Genomic DNA, 23,620 nt, shown 5'->3' on the forward strand with positions numbered 1-23,620 from the left:
GATCTTGAATGAAATAGAAGCCCTTTGTAAACAGGAATTGTGCAAATTTGCAGGAAAGTCCAATCAGTCTTCTTTCAGCATTGGCAGTATAAAAACAAATTCGGGGAGTGCAGTAAAATGCCGCCTGCCTACTTTTGTTCATACAGAATGCGCCTTTTTCGCGGCAATGGGGGGGCGTGAGCAAGTAACAAAATGTGTAGCTCAGCATGTGACATAAACAGTGACGTACTCCGAGGGAAGCCGCAGCTGGTCAGTCCTTCGGCGATTTTCTCATAAGTTTGCCCGTCCTTCACCGTCCCCGTCACTTGGCAGTTAATGGCCTCTTCATTTGTGAGGGCAAGGAGGGCATGCAATTATTTGTCTCCCCAGTTGCTCATCTTTACTTTAGTGTCTGTCAGGTTTGCTTTTCCCTCTTGCTACTAGTATTAGCTGCTCATTCCTGCTATCAGCTGTTTCCTGTTTATCTACCGCCAGTGGGTCGCACGTGCGGTGTCATCAACAGCTCCTCCCACAAGTCATCAAAAGCCCCTCCCGTGGCGGAAAGGCGCCTCGTTCTTTTTAAACCAAAAAGGTTCTGCCAATATGTCGACCCTACGAGGCGGAAAATTGGGCACCTCGGATCAACTCGCCAGTCTGGCTCTGTGTGTCTAAAGGCTCGCAGCTTGACGGCAAAACGGCCCAACATTAACCAAAAATCTGGCAGTGTAAAAGAGGGCTAGAAATTCAATACAAATTTAGTCAAGGAAGTTAAAAAGGAAACCGGCCTTCAAATGCATGCAATGTGCTCAGACCCTGATAAATGGCACTTTTTACATCTCCTCCTAAACCATTTGTCCGATTTGCACCAAATTTTCTGTGAATCATTACTAATACAATCTTATCAAAAGTAATCAAAAGCTTGTTGACATCTCATAATGTTTTGATGACACTGACCAACAAATTTCAACAGGGGCATGTCTCAGCACAGACATAAACCTGACTTGATAACCAATAGCCAGTCATCACGAAAACATGCAGGATCTGTCTACATAAGTACAGTACATGAAACATTCCCTAAAAGTTTTATTCAGATCAACCACTTGGGGTGGCTGTAGGGCTGTGACGGTATGTATTTTTTCTCACAGCGGTGACAGAGTGACGTGTCACCGTGGTATGGCAGTGATACGTCACAGCCACCCCTCGTATTTCCTCGAGAAACTGATACTTCTTTCCAACACATATGGCATATTGCCTCATCCAAATTCGCTGGCTGCCCCTTGTCATCTGGCACAAATCCAAAATGTGCCCAAATTGGCGACTTAAAGGAATACTCAGACAATTTGGGAGTTATGCCCTTTCCCTATCATTTTCATATTGAGACAACATGATGGATATCGTTACCTATAGTAAAAGTGAACAAATAAACGTTACAGAAACCCTGAAGCTGGCATTTCTGCATGTGCATTTAAAATAAACATGTTTAAACATTAATTCAAAAAACGAGAGTCCGTTTTAGTCGTTTTAGTTTGAACTATAGTGTGTTTACGTCCTGTGCGGAGGGATACACTGGTGAGCAACAGCTGCAGCTGGCTCTGGGACAGGTACGCTAGGTCACTCGGTAAAAGCAAACAAAGACACGACATGGACGATATTACTCACTCGACTGAAAGCTGTCCATCAGCTCCTGCAGGCCTGGGCATTTTTCTCCAGATTAACTTAGTGATTGCTGCAAAGTTTTCACTCCTTGTGATGCACTCTCTGCGGCGGTTTTCCTCCTGATGATATATCTCCCCAACGATGGTAGCACTGAATCCCATTCTGTGCAGCAAAATGATTCAACCTCCGTAGGAATATGTTAGCTAGCCCCGCAGCTACACCACCAGTCCTCCTCTGACCTCTGTCTCCCCTCGGCCCGTTACTGCTCTGCCGCTCTGGAGGATTCAGCCTCTCTTCTCGCCCGCTCAGCATCCAACACCTGGGAATTCCTCATCTGTATGCTCCGGCTCAAACAGGTATGGCTCTGGGTCTGTGTCCGCTACAAGAAACTCCTCAAAGTCGCGTTCAAAGACGTACTGACCCCAATGCTAACCGCTGAGACCCAGCCACTGGACGTACAGACACAAAAACAATATCCATCATGTTGTCTCAGTATGAAAATGATAGCGAAAGGGCATAACTCCCAAATCGTCGGAGTATTCTTTTAACATTTGGCTTGGGAACCAGATCCGCCGGTGATGCGGTTATTGTCACAGCCCTAGGTGGCTGCAAACACAATCAGATTTTAAACTGGAAATTGTTTGTCCAATTTATTACAAGACGTGCAGGTTTTGTTTCAAACCAATGGCGAACCACGTGTATAGTAATTATCACTTGAAACATACCCTAAAAATTGGACTCAAAGGTCTCGATCCTTCACAGCTTTCAACCTTGAGCAGTTGATGATTGCTTGAACCCCAGAATTGCTGCTTGTAGCTGTATTTAGACATTACTGTTACACTGTGACCTGGGTAAAATGCAATCAGTGAAGCAACTTTGCCATTTACTGCATCTCTGTTGAAAATGCTTTATGTTTTGTTCAGTGCATTCTAGGTTCAGTATACCCACTGTGAGCACATTTATCTGTGAAGATATGGTTAGTTACCTTTAAATTTGATGCCTTTGTCTGCTCCGAGTCTTTCCAGGACTTTAGTCCAGGATCCTCTTGTAAACAGACGTCCCTTAGATGTAATGAGGATGATGGAACTAGAGAAAGAGTGAGAAACAGCACATCATTTTAGTATTCGCATTTGGCTCAAAGTAGCTGCATGTACCTTTTAAGCTCCAGTGTATGTATTACACCACAGCATGAGACAGTACTTTGTCATTACAGTGACTTGAATTTATCTTGAACTTGTTTTGCTCAGTCTAACATAACCTTGTGACAATTCAATTCTGTTTCTTTGGAAGCCCTTGCATCATCCAAAAACAAACATAAAAAGAAACAATTTCCACAATAAGATGGTTAGTCACCATTAAGAATCTTAAGCAGAGTAGCAGTACAAACCTTTAAAGGAGAAGTCCGGTATTTTGCACTTTAAGCCCCATTTCTGGTTTGTTTATGATGAAATACAGTGGCTAAGACCAAAATAGTGACGATTGCTCATTTTCGGAGAATTTGGCTTTCCCCTGCCTGGCTTAACACTGCTGCCTATAACCATATGTGAATCTGTCCACCCTAAACTTTCGTTTTCAAAGCCATGAAACTCACAGAGTGGTCAGTGGTATTCGTTGATGTTCTGAAATAAAAATCGCAGCAAGCTGTGGCTTCCATCCGTGTTTTCGCTATTCATCTTGATTGTGGAACTATTTTTTCAGCTGCCTCACACCCGTGTGTAAACTTCTGCTTGATCGTTCGTTTGACCCTGAAGCGTTATACACTCCAGCCCACTTGATGGCGATAATGATCCATTACGTGGGTGTCACCAACCGGCAGGAAACCATTGCAATGTAACGGGACACAAAGAAGCAGAGGCAGAAGAAGAAGGTTGGCATTGTGTTCAAAGGCATCGTACTGCGAAGGTGGTTTACAAGTGAGCAATCCATTGTGCAGTTGTTTCGTTTGTTATTGTTCTTCCTCCAGAAGCGCACACAGCACTGTCGAGTCGACACTTTCGCTGAGCTAAAAGACTACAATGACTACAACGTTGTTGTAAACAACTCCCTTTCCATTTCCGGTGGTGGACAGGCAATGAGGCTTCCTATAGAAAATCAATGTATTAGACAAAATGTCAAATAAATCATCATGGAAACCACAGCTTGCTACGATTTTTATGTCAGAACATAAACGAACACCACTGACCACTCAGTGAGTTTCATGGCTTTGAAAACGAATGTTTAGGGTGGTTTTAGGGACAGATTCACACATGGCCATAGGCAGCAGTGTTAAGCCAGGCAGGGGAAAGCCAAATTCTCTGAAAATGAGCAATTGTCACTATTTTGGTCTTAGCCTTCTATTTCATCATAAACAACCCAGAAATGGGGCTCAAAGTGCAAAATACCAGACTTCTCCTTTAATGGACTTTTAGTTTAGTTTAGTTAGACAGCAAAGGAGCAGCTTTTACCCGTCTCTCAGTCCACTGACATAGTTGTCCAACTGTGCAGGGATGCCCTGTAAGATGGAGTTCCTGAAGACTTTGCTGTCAACCACCTGCCCGTCATGACCATCAATTACTGTCAACTGCACCCCATCTTCTGGTTGGTACAACTTCCTGCCATTCACCTGCCACGACAAAGTCAGCCAATCACACTACAGTTCTGACCCAGACCTATAACTGATAAATTATTGATAAGTATTTAATTTTTTAAAAGTCAGCAGCAAAAAAGGTGAAAGTTGAAATTATTTGAACTTTGAGTGCAGCACTCAGTGGCAATTTTAAATGGAGTGTCACACCAAGCTAAGGGTAGTGCTTCTACCTAGTTGGGTGCCACTACTCTCACCAAAGGAAAAGAATGGCACAGCCAGCCATGCGGTTTCTGATCATGTGTAGCGGTATCATAAGAATGTATTCATACTTTCCATGTCCCTCCTGTTGATAAAAAAACTCTCAAATCGCCTCCTGCCCACAACCAGTGGTCTAAGTCTAAGCTGTTCAACCATGTGACAGTAAGGCTACCTACTATTCTACTCTCTGTATGACACAAAGGATACCTCAGTAAAGGCAAAGTCTTCCTTGATGTGGAAGAATCTAGTGTTGTAGGACTCCAATTTCACCTCCAGGAAGTGGTCTGTTGAGTGCTGAGAGTACACAAGCAAATAAACAGAGTTGGAATTAGTACACGCTATTAAGCATTTCATGAAAGCAATTTAAAGTCAGTTTTCACTCACCACAATCACAGAACAATTAAGTACACACAGAGAAATCAGACGGGCATACACATGCTGCCGTGTTGTGATCTGAATAAATTGCACAGACAAGACGTGTGCTGCTGGGCAGTGGAGCAAATGATGACTAATTAATAGATCCCAATATATCAAGTTAAGCTAGTTAACAAGAATACTAATGTTATTGTCACCTATGTTGAATCGCTTGCTAGTTAGTTTCATGCTAGGAATAAACCCACTCCTCCTTAATTTCTGCGGAGAACTTGTGCTCACTATTGCTTTGTAAATATTTTTTAATCTTTATTGCTACAATATAAAGAGCAGGGTCAGGGAGGAGACAGTGGACCAAAGGCCTAGCAAGGATGATCATGCAGGGTCTTCACAGGTGAGGAGAGAATATAACTGGCTGAGAGAAAATATCTATAGCATAAAAGTGACTTTGAGGTTAATTTCCACAGCTCACCACTACTATTCCTAATTCTATTTATCAATTTTGCTTTGCACATTTATTATCTATATTGTTGCAATAGATAGAAGAGGGACAGGGAGAAACCAGGCAAGTATCAGGACAGGGACCTGACAGCAGCACCAATTATCAGCCCAAGGCTTCACAGGCGAGGAGAAATTATAACTGGCTAAGGAAATGTCTATAGGATAAGAGTGACTGTAAGATTAATTTTCACAGCTATTTCAGAACTACTCTTATTTATACTCTAAAATGTTTTTGTCTGTATTGCACACAGAGAAAGGCTTAAAAATATTTGATTAATTTTGCACATCTGTGCTGTCATATTTGACTAAAATGTAAAATACATCTTGATGTTTAGTGTTGTGTCGTTTTCTGTCTTCATGCCATTAAATTAAATTATGTGGCTTATTACCCTGTTACCTTGTCACTTCCATTCCATTTTGTGTGCTGATAACTTGCTAACAGGAATGGTTACTGTGTTCATCATTCTGTAGTGTGAGAATTACTACACTGTTTACACGGCACTCAAGTTATCTCACAGCGCAACGCAAAGAAAAGTACAGGATACATTTGGAATTTACTAATCAAGATTTATCATCATGCATTGTTGAAACTTTTTACTGTGAACCAATAAATGGCACTTGTAGAACTGTTGAATAAAAGCAGGATCACATGAGAGGGAGTGCTATTGTACTGAATTTCAGCACAGCTGATTATCTTAGTGTGAAAGTGCTATAAGTTGTTGGAAGCAACACATTGTCACTCTGACCTAGTCACATATCCAAGTTTGGTGATGGACTTTGCACATAGACATACAATGTGCAAGGTACCCTGGGTGCGTTGGATGTTGACGTTCTGGGATGCAATGTCAACTTCAGCCTGTTACATGCATTGTCAAAATACACTTCCATTTTCACAGGAAATGTGCATACAATCTCTTTCAAAATAAATATACTACATTGGTACACGTTTTTTTTTTTTCTTTTTTTTCCAACAACAAATGCACTTGGTTACGTGTTGCAAACACGCAGGTGGTTGAGTTTAGGCAACAAAACCACATGGTTGGGTTTGGGAAAAATGAACAGGATTTGGCTTTACAATTTTACAGGGAGCGAACACCAGCCTCCTGGATGAAAGTTGGTAGTTGTTGGACCCACCCACCACCCCTCCCACTCACCCTTCTCAGACTTCTGCTGCCTAAACTTTTGTTGTTGTCCCGCCGCATCTCCCCCTGATGCCGGCAGCCAACACTGAACAGTAACAGCGACCCACTGTGTATCATACAGACATGGCTTTTTTTGTTGGTGTCCGGTGCCGGTCACTGATCAAGCGTTGGATTTCAACAACTTCAGAGTGAGACCAGGATATTGGAAGACCAGCAAGGTGCTATACAAATGCAAGTCAATTTGCCAAGTCCAAATTCAATACTTCCTATAAAAAAACAGTGTTTGATAGATGTTATACTAAATTTCAGGGTTATAACAAGACACGGTCACCAAAATGATGATGTGGACTCATTCCTAGAACCATGAAAATCTGGGTGAAAAGGGGTCTATATGTGGGCATTCTGTGTTTAAAGATACAAGTTCCTTCCCTTCATTTTTAAGATGATTATTCCTCAACTGATTGTACATTCACTTATTTGCAGAAAGGAAGCACTAAAATACTCAAATACCATTTCAATATCTCTAGTGGGGTCTTGCTATCCAGGTTGTACTGTTTTCTCCTCCTAATGGTAGCTGGAGGTGTAATGGTAGACAGAGCATGTGCAGTTGATACCCAACCAATATCATCTGATGGATCTCACTTACATATCATAATTTTAATCAGATGTCTCCAACCATCCTCCTGTAGAACAACCCTAGTAAATCACATCTGACGTTAATAATAAGACGCACCAGAGAGGTCCAAGTTTCTTTTTTCACTGCTCAGTATATGCATGGTTACTTGATTAAGCAAACTATGCCTCATATCTTGTTTAATTTAAACATGAACATGAAAGGAACTTACAACTTGTCCACATATAACCCCCCTTTTACACAAATTTTTAATGGCGTGCATCCTGAATCTTTTATATGATATTTCCATGCTCCTCAGTCCTCGCTTGAACTGGAAGTTGTTCTAGTGCGCCATCTTGAAGGCCATCCCAGTGCTCTTATTGCTGCTCTGAGGAGCCAGGATACACTAGAGCAGCTGTCACTGTCAGCAAGAAAGCTGCTTACCATCATTTCCATTCAATGACACAGGAGACTGATAATTCCAGAGCATTGTGTTTGATTAGTTACAGAATTTAAATTTTCCTTGAAATGTTTAGCCTAAAATACAGATGCAGATAATGAAAAAATAATATAAACAAATATTGTGCCTCTAAGTGGGACAACGCAAATGAGTGCAATCACAAACAACTGTGAACTGTGAACAGCTGACTGACATCACTTTACGTTTAAACTTCAAACGAAAGGACGTTTTATTTCTTTAAAACATATTTCCTTATTTCCTCTCTCCTTGCATGGTTTCCTCATGTTTTTCCGTGCATCCTTGGTGGGAGGGACTAAGATGCAAGGAAAAGACTCAAGTGAGGGAAACGTGGATGAAATTTAAGAGACTCAGGATGCACCCACAATCTTAGGAATGAGTCTGCATCGCCATTTTGGCATCTCAAAAAAGCAACAAATTGCAACCTTGGCTTGCCATACTTGCCAGAACTCAGACTCTGTGTTGGTATAACATCAATAAAATACTGTATTTTTAGCAGGAAATATGGAAACATCCATATGTATAAACTTTGGGGACCCAAAACCTGTGGACCTAGGGATCCAAAATTAATAATTTTCCACTTTTTCCATTTGCAAGGGCCAGTAATGAAAAATATGACATCTGCTTGGGTCTATCCCCCTACCAAATGTCAGGGCTCTAGAAGTTATATGTATGACTATAATAAACCCTAAAAGAGGTAAAAAAGAAAAAAGAAAATATGTGATTCCAAAATATTCAGTCAAAATAGTTTACAGAACGTTTTTTGGTCTCAAATAGCATGTACACAGGACTTAAACAAAATCTGAAATGTAACCAAAGGCTCCATCTGAGCTGGAAGGTGAAGCTTTCGATTTACTGGTCCATCCGTCCCAACCCTCACCTACGGTCATGAGCACTGGGTAGCGACTGAAATGAGTTTCCTCTGTGGGGTGGCTGGGCTCAGCCTTAGAGATAGGGTGAGGAGCTCAGACATTTGGAGAGAGCTTGGAGTAGAGCCGCTGCTCCTTCTTGTCAAGGGGTCAGTTGAGGTGGTTCAGGTATCTGATCAGGATGCCTCCTGGGCACCTCCTGTGAGAGGTGTTCCAGGCATGTCCCATTGGTAGGAGGCCCCGAGGCAGACCCAGAACATGCTGGAGGGACTATATATCTCATCTTGCCCAGGAACACCTTGGGGTCCCCCAGAAGGAGCTGGAAAGCATTGCTGGGGAGAGGGATGTCTGGGGTGCTTTGCTTGGCCTGCCACTTCCGCAACCCGGCCCCAAGGAATGGACACATATTCTGACTATATAAGAGCTTCAGAGGTAGGGAGTCACGACTTGTTTTTTCATCACGCCAGTAAATGTGAATAAATTACAGTCTTTTCTGGTGCTCATGGTTTCAGTAAAATTAAGTGAACTGAGCTAACGTTTTACGATCCAAGATGGCGCCAGTGTGTGTGGCCTGCCATCTGTCACTGCCAGTGCTGTGTGTGTTGGTACTGTTTGTGTCGCTTGTTGCTCTGAATGTCAACTCTCTACTTGTGTATGATTGCCAGACACTGCTGGATCTTTGACTTTCTGCCAAAGATCTATGGGTGGGGCAGATCAGAAAGTGACAGAGCAACGTTCTGAGTAAGTTAGAAATAACTTACAGAAACACACACATACACACACACACACACACACACTGGTCATTCCTCGTCAGTTCACAGAATTACTCTGTGGCAGCAAATATGTCGTTTAATTGGATTTATTTTATTTTCTTCTGTCTCTTGTTAATATGGATTTCTCTGCAGCATCTGGCCTACAGTACCTGTTCAGCACCTCGGACAGCGGCGCTGCGGGATGGGTTGGCTTTCGTAGGGGTCAGGTGCAGGTTGTAAGGTTTTAAAAACCATGGTTTACAATAACTTAATCCTCCTCCACTCAAAAATGTGTTTTCTTCTTGTTCCTTCAGATGAATGTTTGAGCCTCACTGTGCAGAATGATGTATGTGCAGAGCTTGACACTCGATGGCTGTTTTCACATTTATCTGCTGAAAATGCTCATATGATTTTAAGGGCTAGGGCTACGAGCCTATGTTGGTGGCTTATGTAGCCTATGTTTGAACCATTTAATTAAAATATGTCTGCATATCAAAAGCCAAAAACTTAAATATGTCATTCATTCTTTGGAAGGGCTACAAGCATGATTTGTGACATTACAAATGTTTTAGAAACCAGTCATGGTCCAATGTTCAACTTACACAAGTGTGATGTGGAAACTTGAAGCCTCCAGTGCACATACACTGAGAATTTTTCTTTTCTTTTATTTATTTCTTCCCCATATACACACATATACAAAATCACACATACAATAATATAACTCACATGTACGCCCACAAACAGAGCAAGTTTTAACAGTACTATGCTATTCTTTTCTTGTTTTAATTCATGAAATTCATTAATTTTTGTTGAATTGATTCTTGATGCTTTGGCAACATTGTTGTTGTGATATTTACACCAATAAAGCAAATTTGAATGAATGAATAATCTAATTGAATGAATAAACCACGAATACTAAAAATCTGCAGCTTATACAAGTTGCTAACTAAATGTCATCAACAGGCAATGACATTTTCTTCCCACATATTCTTGTCCTTTAGATTCTTGCCTATTTAGACTTAAGTGTTGTGTATATTTAACGTAATGTAACATAATGTATCATTTTGTCTGGGAAATTTTCAGTTACCTACATGGCAATTCTCACTTTCCTGCATTCACATAGGCTACATTAATTTAAGTTCATTCATTCATTAATTATTTGCAAGCCTTTAATTGTCAGTGTTCAGACAGTCTTGGTCCATGTTACTATCAAAAAGTACACGGACCAGTCTTAAATCTTGAAAAATGTTTTCATTTCAAAGAATGAACGACATATTCAAGTTTTTCAAGCCTTTTGATATGCAGACATATTTTAATTAAATGGTTCAAACATAGGCTACATAAGCCACCAACATAGGCTCGTAGCCCTAGCCCTTAAAATCATATGAGCATTTTCAGCAGATAAATGTGAAAACAGCCATCGAGTGTCAAACTCTGCACATACAGTACAGGCCAAAAGTTTGGACACACCTTCTCATTCAATGCGTTTTCTTTATTTTCATAACTATTTACATTGTAGATTCTCACTGAAGGCATCAAAACTATGAATGAACACGTGTGGAGTTATGTACTTAACAAAAAAAGGTGAAATAACTGAAAACATGTTTTATATTCTAGTTTCTTCAAAATAGCCACCCTTTGCTCTGATTACTGCTTTGCACACTCTTGGCATTCTCTCCATGAGCTTCAAGAGGTAGTCACCTGAAATGGTTTTCCAACAGTCTTGAAGGAGTTCCCAGAGATGTTTAGCACTTGTTGGCCCCTTTGCCTTCACTCTGCGGTCCAGCTCACCCCAAACCATCTGGATTGGGTTCAAGTCCGGTGACTGTGGAGGCCAGGTCATCTGCCGCAGCACTCCATCACTCTCCTTCTTGGTCAAATAGCCCTTACACAGCCTGGAGGTGTGTTTGGGGTCATTGTCCTGTTGAAAAATAAATGATTGTCCAACTAAACGCAAACCGGATGGGATGGCATGTCGCTGCAGGATGCTGTGGTAGCCATGCTGGTTCAGTGTGCCTTCAATTTTGAATAAATCCCCAACAGTGTCACCAGCAAAACACCCCCACACCATCACACCTCCTCCTCCATGCTTCACAGTGGGAACCAGGCATGTGGAATCCATCTGTTCACCTTTTCTGCGTCTCACAAAGACACGGCGGTTGGAACCAAAGATCTCAAATTTGGACTCATCAGACCAAAGCACAGATTTCCACTGGTCTAATGTCCATTCCTTGTGTTTCTTGGCCCAAACAAATCTCTTCTGCTTGTTGACTCTCCTTAGCAGTGGTTTCCTAGCAGCTATTTGACCATGAAGGCCTGATTGGCGCAGTCTCCTCTTAACAGTTGTTCTAGAGATGGGTCTGCTGCTAGAACTCTGTGTGGCATTCATCTGGTTTCTGATCTGAGCTGCTGTTAACTTGCGATTTCTGAGGCTGGTGACTCGGATGAACTTATCCTCAGAAGCAGAGGTGACTCTTGGTCTTCCTTTCCTGGGTCGGTCCTCATGTGTGCCAGTTTCGTTGTAGCGCTTGATGGTTTTTGCGACTCCACTTGGGGACACATTTAAAGTTTTTGCAATTTTCCGGACTGACTGACCTTCATTTCTTAAAGTAATGATGGCCACTCGTTTTTCTTTAGTTAGCTGATTGGTTCTTGCCATAATATGAATTTTAACAGTTGTCCAATAGGGCTGTCGGCTGTGTATTAACCTGACTTCTGCACAACACAACTGATGGTCCCAACCCCATTGATAAAGCAAGAAATTCCACTAATTAACCCTGATAAGGCACACCTGTGAAGTGGAAACCATTTCAGGTGACTACCTCTTGAAGCTCATGGAGAGAATGCCAAGAGTGTGCAAAGCAGTAATCAGAGCAAAGGGTGGCTATTTTGAAGAAACTAGAATATAAAACATGTTTTCAGTTATTTCACCTTTTTTTGTTAAGTATATAACTCCACGTGTTCATTCATAGTTTTGATGCCTTCAGTGAGAATCTACAATGTAAATAGTCATGAAAATAAAGAAAACGCATTGAATGAGAAGGTGTGTTCAAACTTTTGGCCTGTACTGTACATCATTCTGCGCAGTGAGGCTCAAACATTCATCTGTAGGAACAAGAAGAAAACACATTTTTGAGTGGAGGAGGATAAGTTATTGTAAACCATGGTTTTTAAAACCTTACAACCTGCACCTGATGTTAAAAAATTAATATCACAAGATGTAAACATGCCATTGTGTTGTGCAAGTGCTGGAGGTTCCTGTTTAATTCTATAGCAACTGCACAATCAGCAGGTGGTTAAGGCTAAAGGGAAGTCTGTCATTACATATGTAAGAGGAAACGAGAGAAACAGAGGGTCGGAGACAGGACAAGGACAAGGTCATCCGGAGGACAGTGAGACAAAACGTCACACCCTTCTTCACACCCTCGTCACACCCTCTTCTGTTAAACTTTGATATATCGGTTCTGGTCTCTATTTGCTTTAAAGGTCATTACAAACAAATTCTTATGACACCTGACCCCCTATGAGAGCCAACCCATCCTGCAGCGCCGCTGTCCGAAGTGCTGAACAGGTACTGTAGGCCAGATGCTGCAGAGAAATCCATATTAACAAGAGGCAGAAGAAAATAAATCCAATTAAACGACATATTTGCTGCCACAGAGTAATTCTGTGAACTGACAAGGAATGACCAGCGTGTGTGTGTGTATGTGTGTGTTTCTGTAAGTTATTTCTAACTTACTCAGAACACTGCTGTCACTTTCTGACCCGCCCCACCCGACCTGCGGGTTGCTTGTCAACACACGCATCACTATTGGCAGGTGTATAAGTAAACAATGAACAACAACCACAAAGATCATTATTCAGTCTCATATTACATTTGTGGGAAGTACAGTTTACAGTTTACATTTTCACCTTCCCACATATGTAATAATTTCCTGCAAATGTAATAGTTATTACATTTGCGGAAAATTGTGTGTTACGTTTGTAGTAGGCAGCTGCTATTACGTTCGTGGGAAATTTATTACATTTGTGGGATTATTACATTCAAAGCTGCAGATTTGTATTACGTTTGTGGTTTATTACGTTTGTGGTCTGTTATTACGTTTGCGGGTGTAACATAGCCAAAATAAAGCCAATTCTCCCAAGGCACCACTTTGAGACATTTATCCACGCCTTTGTTACCACTCGGCTGGATTATTGTAATGCACTGTAAGTGGGGGTTAGTGGGTCCTCCATTGCCTGTCTCCAGATGGTACAGAACGCTCCCGCACGTCTTTTAACTGGCACACGTAAACATGAGCACATTTCCCCCATTTTAGCTTCACTCCACTGGCTGCCCATACACGCTAGGATGCATTTTAAAATTATTTTATTTGCTTTTAAATCCTTGAATGGTCTTGCCCCGCCCTACCTCTCTGAGCACCTACACCCTTAAACTCCCATCCGCTCTCTCAGGTTAGCTGATCAGCTGCTCCTGAGTGTGCCTAAAACTAAGCGGAAGCTCAGAGGGGACCGTTCCTTCGCTGTTGCAGCTCCAAAAATATCGAATGATCTGCCTCTGCACATTAGACAGGCCTGTCCTCTGTCTGTTTTTAAATCTCTTCTTAAAACCCATCTCTTTTCCTTGGCCTTTGACACTTTGTGAGATTTTATTTTATTTATTTTATTTTATTGTTTTTTATTGTATGGCTGTTATGTTTTATGCTTTTTAATTTATTATATTTTTATTTTATTTGTATTTTATTTGTATTTTACATGCAATTTTTATGCCTCACGTGAGCCTTTTATTTACTATGTCTTTTATTTATTCTGTACAGCACTTTGGTCCACTGTGGTTGTTTTCAAGTGCTTAACAAATAAAGTTGGATTGGATTGGATTGGAACATTTGGACATTTAAATTTGTATGCGAGCTACACAGCTAACTAACGTTAGCTCAAGTGGGTAGCCAATTCAGCCAGTTCAGAGAATATGCAACATCTGAGTATGCGACATCTGAGTAAATATATCAGTGTATCATATTTCACATCATATTTAATTATTCTTAATAGCAGATTGTAGCCAAGTACCATAATGCAGTGATGCAAACACAGGTATGGTGAAAAAAGACAGAGCCTCTGAACTTATAGGGGGGTCTGGGGGCATGCCCCCCTGGAAGAAAAGTTTGACTATTTTAAAGTTATAATACATCAATCTGGTGCACTTCGGGAGCAAATTTAGGAGGCTAGATATATGAAGAACTTCGTGTTTCTGTAAACAATTTTGGCCAAAGTAAGCTAAATATCTAAAATATGCATTAACCAAGCTAAAAAGACCAGAGAATGTCATGAGCAAAAGTCCCCAGTTTGCTTAACAAAGTGACAGTGTTAAAAAAAACAAACAAAAGCAATATAGGCTATATGTTAATAGGTCAGTATTAATATTTTATTGTTCCAAGTTTTCTATTTCCACTCTGGTTGTAAAACAGCTTCTAACAAACAGAGAGATGCTTTATAACCACACTAAACACATAGCCTAATGATGATTTTAGCTGCATTTTAATGGTGTAAACTTTATTTTATCCTCATAGTGACAGCTGACAGTGTGGATGATTTTACACTCTGCAGCTCAGAATAACTTGAGACACCCGATAACTGGAAATAAAAACTAAAGAAATAACCCACATTGTTAATTGGCTCCCGTGATTATAAATATAACATTTCGATCGGATAGACCTCATCAGTCATTAACTACTTTTACACTCCTTGGTTTGGTAGCAGAAACAGTCTGGAATTATTTTAAAGTTCTATTACAGTATGTGATATTAAGAATGATTTCATCCTGTCATCAAACTAAATAGTGAAAAATACTCTGTACTTAAGTCATAATAATTCTTAAATGTGCCTTAGCCTACTTTTAATATTTGTAAATTATTATTATTATTATTATTATTATTATTATTTCTAGTCTCTACATCTATTAAATCAGACAAGCTGATGTTCACAAAATTATTGACAAGGATTTTTTATCTCTTTTATCTGTCTTATTTTATTCTGTTGTAGCCTATGATTACAGGCTGTTGTTACTTAGTTGAAAATAACTGTTTTGCTTTTACTGAAACAGAAGTTTTTTAAAGATAGGCTACCGTTTCATCTCATATGAATATGAGTTCATGATGATGATGTCGCTCCTAATTAACAACTCCGCCTCTTTCACATGAACGCGCTTATTGCTGGAAAACACAGATGACAGAGCGAGTTGATAACCAGCTTTGTAGTACTGGTTATCCTGGATGGGCGCTGTTAGGCTCTGTGAAGCCAGCTCACCTAAAGAAAGCCTGGCTATGTTAAACGTGCATCGTAGTACAGGCCGACCGGGGGAGAGCGAGTATCAGAGTGGAGACAGTGGAGTGACGGACCGCGGGAGAGAGAAAGGCAGGCGAGCAGTGGCACACATCCTGCGACTAGAGTTGCTTTACCTGTGACAGCTGTTTTATTTTTATTCTCCCCTTCCTCAATGCAGTTCCATCATGTAGCATGACAAAATAGGATTTATTATGAATTGTTAAGGGCATCTGTCAGTTAAATTATTTTTGGAAATACCTAATTTTCTATTTTAGAAAACAGTATTTTAGAACAGTGGTAATAGTCTGGAAACATAAATATTTTTCCATACTTTATTTTTCATTTTCCATACTTTTTAATACCTGGAAATTGATCAAATTTATTTCCATACTTTTCCATACTTTCCATACTTGCATAGGAACCCTGTGCTAATCTAAAAATACTCTTCCCCTCTGGTTTGTTAATGTTCTTCTAAACGTGTGAACAGTGAACTACAACTGTCTGTAAAAACAGCTATGGAGAAAATGATGCCTGGTTGGGAATATTTAAATACATTTAATTGACTCCCATTCCCACCCCATTTCTCTCACCAGCCTGGTATTGGGTAGCTTTCTGGGCATTGGTACATCCACAACAGGCAGCTCAGCATGTTTTGGGTAGGCCTGGGCCATGCAGTTGCTGGGAGGACTGCCTTTAGGGATTGCAGCTGTGATCTTCACCCGCTCACAGCCCTTGACAGAGCAGAAGGCAAACTGTTCCCTGCTGTTATGGGCCTTTACCTTCAGGAAAAGCAGGCTGCAACACACAGTAAAACTTTAGACATCATACACTTCATCTAATATTTTGGAACAACAGAAACAAAATGTACATTGTGAAATGTTAACCCATGAAACTGTGAGGATGTTTAGAACCTTTTGAATCTTCTCACCTTGAAGTTCAATTGCCCACGGAAGTACATGGCATTCACCAAAGATATAAAACAAAACAAAAAAATGGAGGCCTGATCTTATAATGACTGACTTACTACAGGGCTCCAGACTAACCTTTTTAGTAGGAACACTGTAGCCCCTAACTGAAAATTATAGGAGCGCAAGCAGAAAATTTAGGGGCACACCTTAAACTGTCCTGCAACGCAGTTATTCACATTTTTGGCCATTTTAACTGTGTCATAAACTATATGTAGTCTACTGTATATTAACACTGGACTGTTTTAATTATTCAAGTATTAACCATCACAAAGACTTGTGGTCAGTGGGATGAGCGGATTCTTAAAATAACATCTGTACAGATGTGAAGCCCTGACTGTATCTGACTGAGCCTTAATGAAAGCTGTTGTCTTGTGTGTTTTTTCCTGCTCTGCAGCAGCAAACTGATATGATGCTGATTTACATGAGAATTCATGTCAAATGGAGGTTAAACCATGATCAGAAATGACAGAAAGCCTGCATTTTAATAAGCTAATCTATCATAATTAAAACAATTGGAGACTGAGAACAAACTGATAACTTCACCGTACTTGCAGACTTACGGACTTTGCAGGTGCTTTCCCGGGAAGTGCTGGGAGTGCTGAGGGCTGTCCAAAGCTACAATTCCTCCAGTCCACAAGGGACCCTAAAGCGGACTTCCAGAGAGTCTGCTTGGGGTACGGACCTCAGCAGACAAACGCCCAGTTTATAGGCCCAATTCCAATCCGGCCCCTAAAGACTCAAGCCCTGAACCCTCACTGACTTAACTGACGTCAGCTGTAAATGATTGAGTGTGAGAGTCTGAAAGGGCTCCGGATGCTACAAATAGGAATGGGACAGCACTTATTCCCTCGTACTCGTACTTGTACTCGTTGTCCTCCGCTTATCCGGGTCCAGGTCGCGGGGGCAGCAGCCTCAGCAAAGAAGCCCAGACAGTCCTCTCCCCCGCCACTTCCGTCAGCTCTTCCGCGGGAACCCCGAGGCGTTCCCAGGCCAGCCGGGTGATGTAGTCCCTCCAGCGTGTTCTGGGGCGGCCCCGAGGTCTCCTCCCGGTTGGACATGCCCGAAACACCTCCCAAGGGAGGCATCCGGAAGGCATCCTTACCAGATGCCCGAACCACCTCAACTGGCTCCTCTCGATGTGGAGGAGCAGCAGCTCTACTCCGAGTCCCTCCCGGATGTCTGAGCTCCTCACCCTATCCCTAAGGCTGAGCCCAGCCACCCTGCAGAGGAAACTCATTTTGGCCGCTTGTACTCGCGATCTCATTCTTTCGGTCACTACCCAAAGCTTGTGACCATAGGTGAGGGTTGGAACGTAGATCGACCGGTAAATTGAGAGCTTTGCTTTCTGGCTAAGCTCCCTCTTCACCACAATGGACCGGTTAAGCGCATGCATCACTGCTGACGCCGCCGCACTTATTCCCCTCTCTACAAAATGTTGTTGACACTGGCGGCTGTGGGTGTGATCATTTATCGGTCATTGTCAGCATATATTCCACACACAAAGAATATATATCTATATATATCTATAGATAGATAGATAGATAGATAGATAGATAAATAGATAGATAGATCTATATATCTATATATATGTATATATATAGATATATAGATATATATTCTTTGTGTGTGGAATATAACCACTGGTATTCCTCTGACTTCATGTGTGTTTATGTACCATCTTAAATCCTTGTTAATGTAATGTTTCATTGTTTATCTATCTGTTTTTTTCGTTCTCCTTCCATAACGTTAATGTTTGCATATCTGCCGACCGTATTTTCGTTTTTTCGTTTTTTTTTTTAATAACACTTACGGTGTTCCGAGGGCAACCCCTGTATTTGACGTCACAACGCTATGAACTGTGGGTAATTTCCTTACCGAAAGTCCGCATCGATGCTGACCTACGGTAAGGGGGCATAAAGGGCTCACTCACTGACTCACTGACTTGACGATTTGACAATGGGACAGCCCTCACACACTCACACACGTAACATGAACGCGCCTCTAAGTCAGTGAGTCTGTACAGGATCGGATTGGAATTGGGCCATAGAATTATAGTCCTGTCCTTATTTACAAACATTTGTTTTTAAATGTTGTAAATACATAAATACATTTTTGTTTAGTCACAAAAAAGGCTTTACATGGGATTTATATCTTGTTATCTGCAAGAACGGATGAGTAGGCACTATTCATCAACTTGTATGACATATATATGAATATGACAGCAGTGACAGTTGAACATTTCTACAGCAACGAGCAAAACAGTCTCGAGAGCTCAGTCTGCAAGTCCAGAGGGTGGACATTTGGATTCAGCCTCCAACTTGACCGCAGCTAGTTGTCACCTAGCATGAGCCTTCCGATGAGTGCTGATGACGTGATCCTTGCAGTTAACCAATCACTCCTTGACTTTCCTTCTCTCACACACACACTGGCGGACTCGCTCCCTCGTTTGATAAGAAAAATAAAAAGAAACGCCTGCAAATTTCCGGATCACACACGAGCAAGTAGTTGTAAACAATACTTGCACTGACTCCAAAAATGGTTGCAAAATACATTTTCCATTTTGTTCATACTTCTACTACTGGAACATGTTTACATACTCTTGTTATGCATTTTGATCTTACATGATCTCCGTAGGAGGAACCTGAAAGGGGTCACGGGTAACCTACCGGGACTTTTGTTGTGGTTACTGTTGCCATGGACCACAAGCCTTTTCCGCAGTAGCAAAATAAAATGTCAACTTGACAAAATAGTCTGAGTCATATGTTTATTATAAGTCACCGTAACAGTTAAGACATAACTTTAATGTTTAACTGTAATGTGATCTTTCACAATATGGGATCTTTAGGTGGTAGAGACACTGTTGGTTTGTCAGATTTTCTAATTGTTTATGTTTCTTGACCCAGTGGACTCTATATAGTGAGTATATTATATAATGTAATCAATCCGTAGAAAATATAAAGGTATTAAACAGTGTCAAAGGCTTTTTGCCTCAATGTTGTTTTCTGATGGTTGATTAAAGTGTTCTCAGTAAAGTTTGCTTTTGAGATGAGGTGAGCTAATGTGATGGTAGTGGTGTTCATTTGTTTTTGTGTATGTTTGTGTGTGTGTGTGTGTGTGTGTGTGTGTGTGTGTGTTTCTATCTGTCTGACCCAGTGTCTTCCTCCCAGTAGTAGTATCCTCTGGCCAGGTGTGAGTGGTTGATCTTCTCCCTCTGCGTTGTCCTCATGAAGACACCGGTCTTGTGGGTCTGCTTGGTAAGGCGATTGTGGATATCGGAGATGATGGTGAAGTTAGTGCCTTGTGGATAGCAGAGCCCCACGTTGAGCCAGTCATTTCTGAAACACCCCAAACGAAGCAATGTAGATAAAGTAGTGACTTCATCTCACACTAAAACCTATTCTGACAGCCATAGTAAAAGCACACATGACTATACCTGCTTTTATCTAATCAGGTGAATATCACATGAACTGCAAATAGAACTAACAAATTTGTTGGTAGATAGTCGGAGAAGTATTCATTCATTCATTTTCCACAACCACTTATCCTGTTGAGGGTCGCGGGAGGTGGGTGGGGGGTAATATTAGGTGAGAGGCAGGGTACACCCTGGACAGGTTCACCAGACTATCGCAGGGCTAACACTGAAAGAGAGAGACAAGCATTCACACTCATATTCACACCTACGGGCAATTTCTAGAGTCACCAATTAACCTACTCTGCTTGTCTTTGGACTGTGGGAGGAAGTGGCACCTAGAGAAAACCCACGCTGACACAGGGAGAACATGCAAACTCTGCACAGAGGGGCTCCCCTACCCTGGGTTCGAGCCCTCAACCCTGGGCTCAAACCAGGAACCCTGTTGCTGTGAGGTGACAATGCTAACCACTGCACCACAGTGCTGCCATAAATATTTGTTTTAGTCATTTGTAAAGGAAAAATATATAAAGCATATTCTAGCTTTAGCTTTTCCAGTGTGAGGATTTACAGCCTTTTCTATTTATTTATTTTTTTAAATATTATGTAAACTGGTGAAAACAAGAAATTCAAAGACACTGGATCTCTGTGATGGGCATTTTCATTATTTTCTGACATTTAATAGACCAAAGAATAATCAATTAATAGAAAAAAATTCTGGTGTAGAAACACTAAAGGATAGCATTACACATGGATTTTTAAATCAGGTGAATGGAATGCTAATTGCTAACAGTGCCAGGTGGGTTAACATATACCCTTAATATCTTGTATAGCTACAGTAAAAACATATGTGATATCTAAAAGCATAGCTCAATATTCCCAAATTATACATAAGCAGTCAAATACAACTTGTAAAATCTTTAATTCATACACCACTCTGAGTAGATAATTGCATGGCTTTTATGTGCAGCATACACATTTCCCTATTTTTCTTTACCAGAGAAAGGTGGTTGCAGCTCTAATTTAAAAATAATGTTTCCAAATATGCTGAATTGGGACAAAACAGAAAAGTTCAACATGCTAAAAATTCAAACCTGCTACATAAACTCTCTCAAATTCAAAAATTAATTTCCAAGACCAACAATTTAAAAGATGATTATCTATTTAACGCTTTTTACAGAGTCTGCTCTAAGCTGCATTTTAATATATTATACCAACAAGGCAAGAAAAGACAAACCATCTGCTGCTGCTTTCTTAAAGTAAGTAAAAAATAAGTCATATTTCAGCTCTTTGTGGAGAGAAACACTCTTACTTGCAGTATTACTCTTTGAACTGTAGATGGGGCCATTGGTGTATGCACAATTGATGGAAATACACAGCTTTGGCTCCATACTGTCTATAGCAGGGTGGACTTGGACCATTGGGGATAGCTGACGTGCTTAAAATGACAGATTTTATTTACTTTAAATAGCCGAAGGCCGCACTATTGACACCATCTGAAGGGAGGAGCACAAAGTGAGGCTCTCCCCATTTTTGTGGTGAATCTTCATAAAAAGAGGGATTGAGAGGAATGAGCTGAAGGCCCTCATCAGTTTACATCATTCACCATGAATTATCTGAGTGACCAGGACGTGGAGCATTTAAGGAGGGATCAGTGTTGAAAACCAAATTAATCTTGTCAGCCGACTTCCCTTGTCATCATTCCCAACATTTTCTTATGTTTAACTGTATTCTTTCTGTAACTGGATAGCAATTAAGCCAATTAATGAATGGTTAAGTCACAAGGAAATGAAATTCTGAAACCAACTGTACACTTTTTGCAGTGATTGGCCAGGAGGAGTGGAGGTGTGGGACTACTAAGCAGGGTTAGAACTTCTCTTTCAAACCCTCTTTTTCATTAAAAGTATTATGTTACGAACAGTTCATTATGGGAAGGGGGTCATAGCGTGGGGATCATAATCTGGTGCACATTGCCGCATGCAGAATAGGCTACATAGGCATATTTGAGGTGAGCTGCTGCGCGTCTCAAAAATAGGCAAGAGTAGAAGATTGCAGGGGAAGTATCAAAGAGTCGAAGTCGAACAGCTCGGCTGGCCTGAGTCAACTTGCAATGATGGAAGCAGCACTAGTTTTGTTAGTTAACTGTCAGTTTTCTAGTAATTGATGATGATGTGATTCTACATCATTCATGGAAAATAAGAACTTGATCTTACTACTGTAATGTGCAAGTACTTGCCATTACAGCTTCAACTGGTTAAATGCACAGACATCTTGTGGCCCACTGGGACTGTCGGACCGAGGAGAGTGAACTGACAAAATAAACAGGACTCCTCCCCTACCCATATTTTAGAAGTACCTGTGCTACTGTATTTCAACAAAGCAAACCAGAAGTAGGCTACTATTGGTTTTATTCTATGCTGAGGCTTCTGTTGAGCCAAGATAGCTTGGTGTTAGCATGCTCGTTTGTCGCATCACAGCACTGGACCACCAGTAAACATAAACGTGCTGCCAGACTATTTTCACCGCATGTGTGTCTGTAATGCTGGCTTGCTCATGTGAGTGGCTTTATGTTGCTGCAGCAAAGTGATGTGGAAACAAGGGGGGCCAAAACGTTTGGCAGACAGCAAAATACAGACAATAATGAGAATGGTACTCTCTTCATACTGCAATCACAGAAATGACAGATATGCTCAAAGACATATCAAAGCCTTGATGGACATTCATCCTTTCCTCAGTGAAAATATATTTCTTTTTAATACTTCTTTTATTTACAAGTTTCCACCACATCAATTTTTTCCCACAACTTAGATCCAGCAAAAAATTTTATGTTGGAAAGATGTTTTTTTTTTTTAAAAAAAAAAAAGGTCAAAGGACATTCAACAATGGTTCAAAAGTGAAAGTGTTGATTAAATGTTCACATTTAGACCATATTTCACTGTTCATCCTCTACAGTGTGCTAATAATAGTCTATCGTTATTTTGGAGCTGAACTAAGAAATCACATCCAAATTTGGTCTAAACGTAAACGTAACTGATCAATCAACGGAAGAAAAACTTTCACTTTTGGACCTTTTCTGAATGTCTTTCCACCATCACTGTTTTAAACTCCTTTTAAACCTCAAAATGCTCCAGCTGTAATATAAAACAGTAAATGTGGCTCTGGCTTTAAGATGACAACTATAGCAGCACTTCCACTTATGAGATAGAGAATACCATGTGACACATGCTACAATACATTTGTATTTATTAATCAACAATTTAAATATAACATGGAAAGTGCTCTTTAGATACAATTACAGTGAGATAGAAAAATACATAATCGATGCAAGGTCCCTCAGGTTGGAGGAAGAAGTTTGATATGGTGGAAACCTGTAAATACAACAAGTATTAAAAATAAATATATTGTCATTGATGAAAGGGTGAATGTCCATCAAGGCTTTGATATATATCTTTGAGTATAACTGCAATTTCTGTAACTGCAGTATGAGCCACATGACTATGGGTAAAACATATATGATACAGTAGTATTCTCTATGTTGTTTGTATGTTGCTGTATGCCAAAGGTGTTGGCCTCTGGTTTTGCACACTATAGAGGATGAAACATCTCACTTAATGTGAACATTCAATCAACGTCCACAAATAGTTGGTGAAAAAACTTTTGGAACATCTTTTCCCCGGTGACCAAGTCGTTTTTTAAACATCTTTTCAACGGAAAAATGTTCGCTTGGCACACCAGG

At 40.7% G+C, this 23,620-nt stretch overlaps 1 protein-coding gene across 2 annotated transcripts in view; it reads right to left on the reverse strand.

Moving 5' to 3' along the window:
• The window catches only part of cemip (cell migration inducing hyaluronidase 1), a 383,014-nt gene that overhangs the window by 12,206 nt on the left and 347,188 nt on the right, over positions 1-23,620 (reverse strand). For both annotated transcript variants that reach the window (XM_033622351.2, XM_078162221.1), the window contains exons 24-28: positions 19,625-19,810; positions 16,098-16,302; positions 4,667-4,753; positions 4,080-4,237; positions 2,621-2,721 (exon numbers count right to left, since the gene is read on the reverse strand). In XM_033622351.2, coding sequence (XP_033478242.2) covers positions 2,621-2,721; positions 4,080-4,237; positions 4,667-4,753; positions 16,098-16,302; positions 19,625-19,810 — 737 coding nt within the window. The remainder of the gene's footprint in view (positions 1-2,620; positions 2,722-4,079; positions 4,238-4,666; positions 4,754-16,097; positions 16,303-19,624; positions 19,811-23,620) is intronic.

The sequence above is a fragment of the Epinephelus lanceolatus genome, chromosome 2, assembly GCF_041903045.1.
Source record: "Epinephelus lanceolatus isolate andai-2023 chromosome 2, ASM4190304v1, whole genome shotgun sequence".
Lineage (NCBI taxonomy): Eukaryota > Metazoa > Chordata > Actinopteri > Perciformes > Serranidae > Epinephelus > Epinephelus lanceolatus.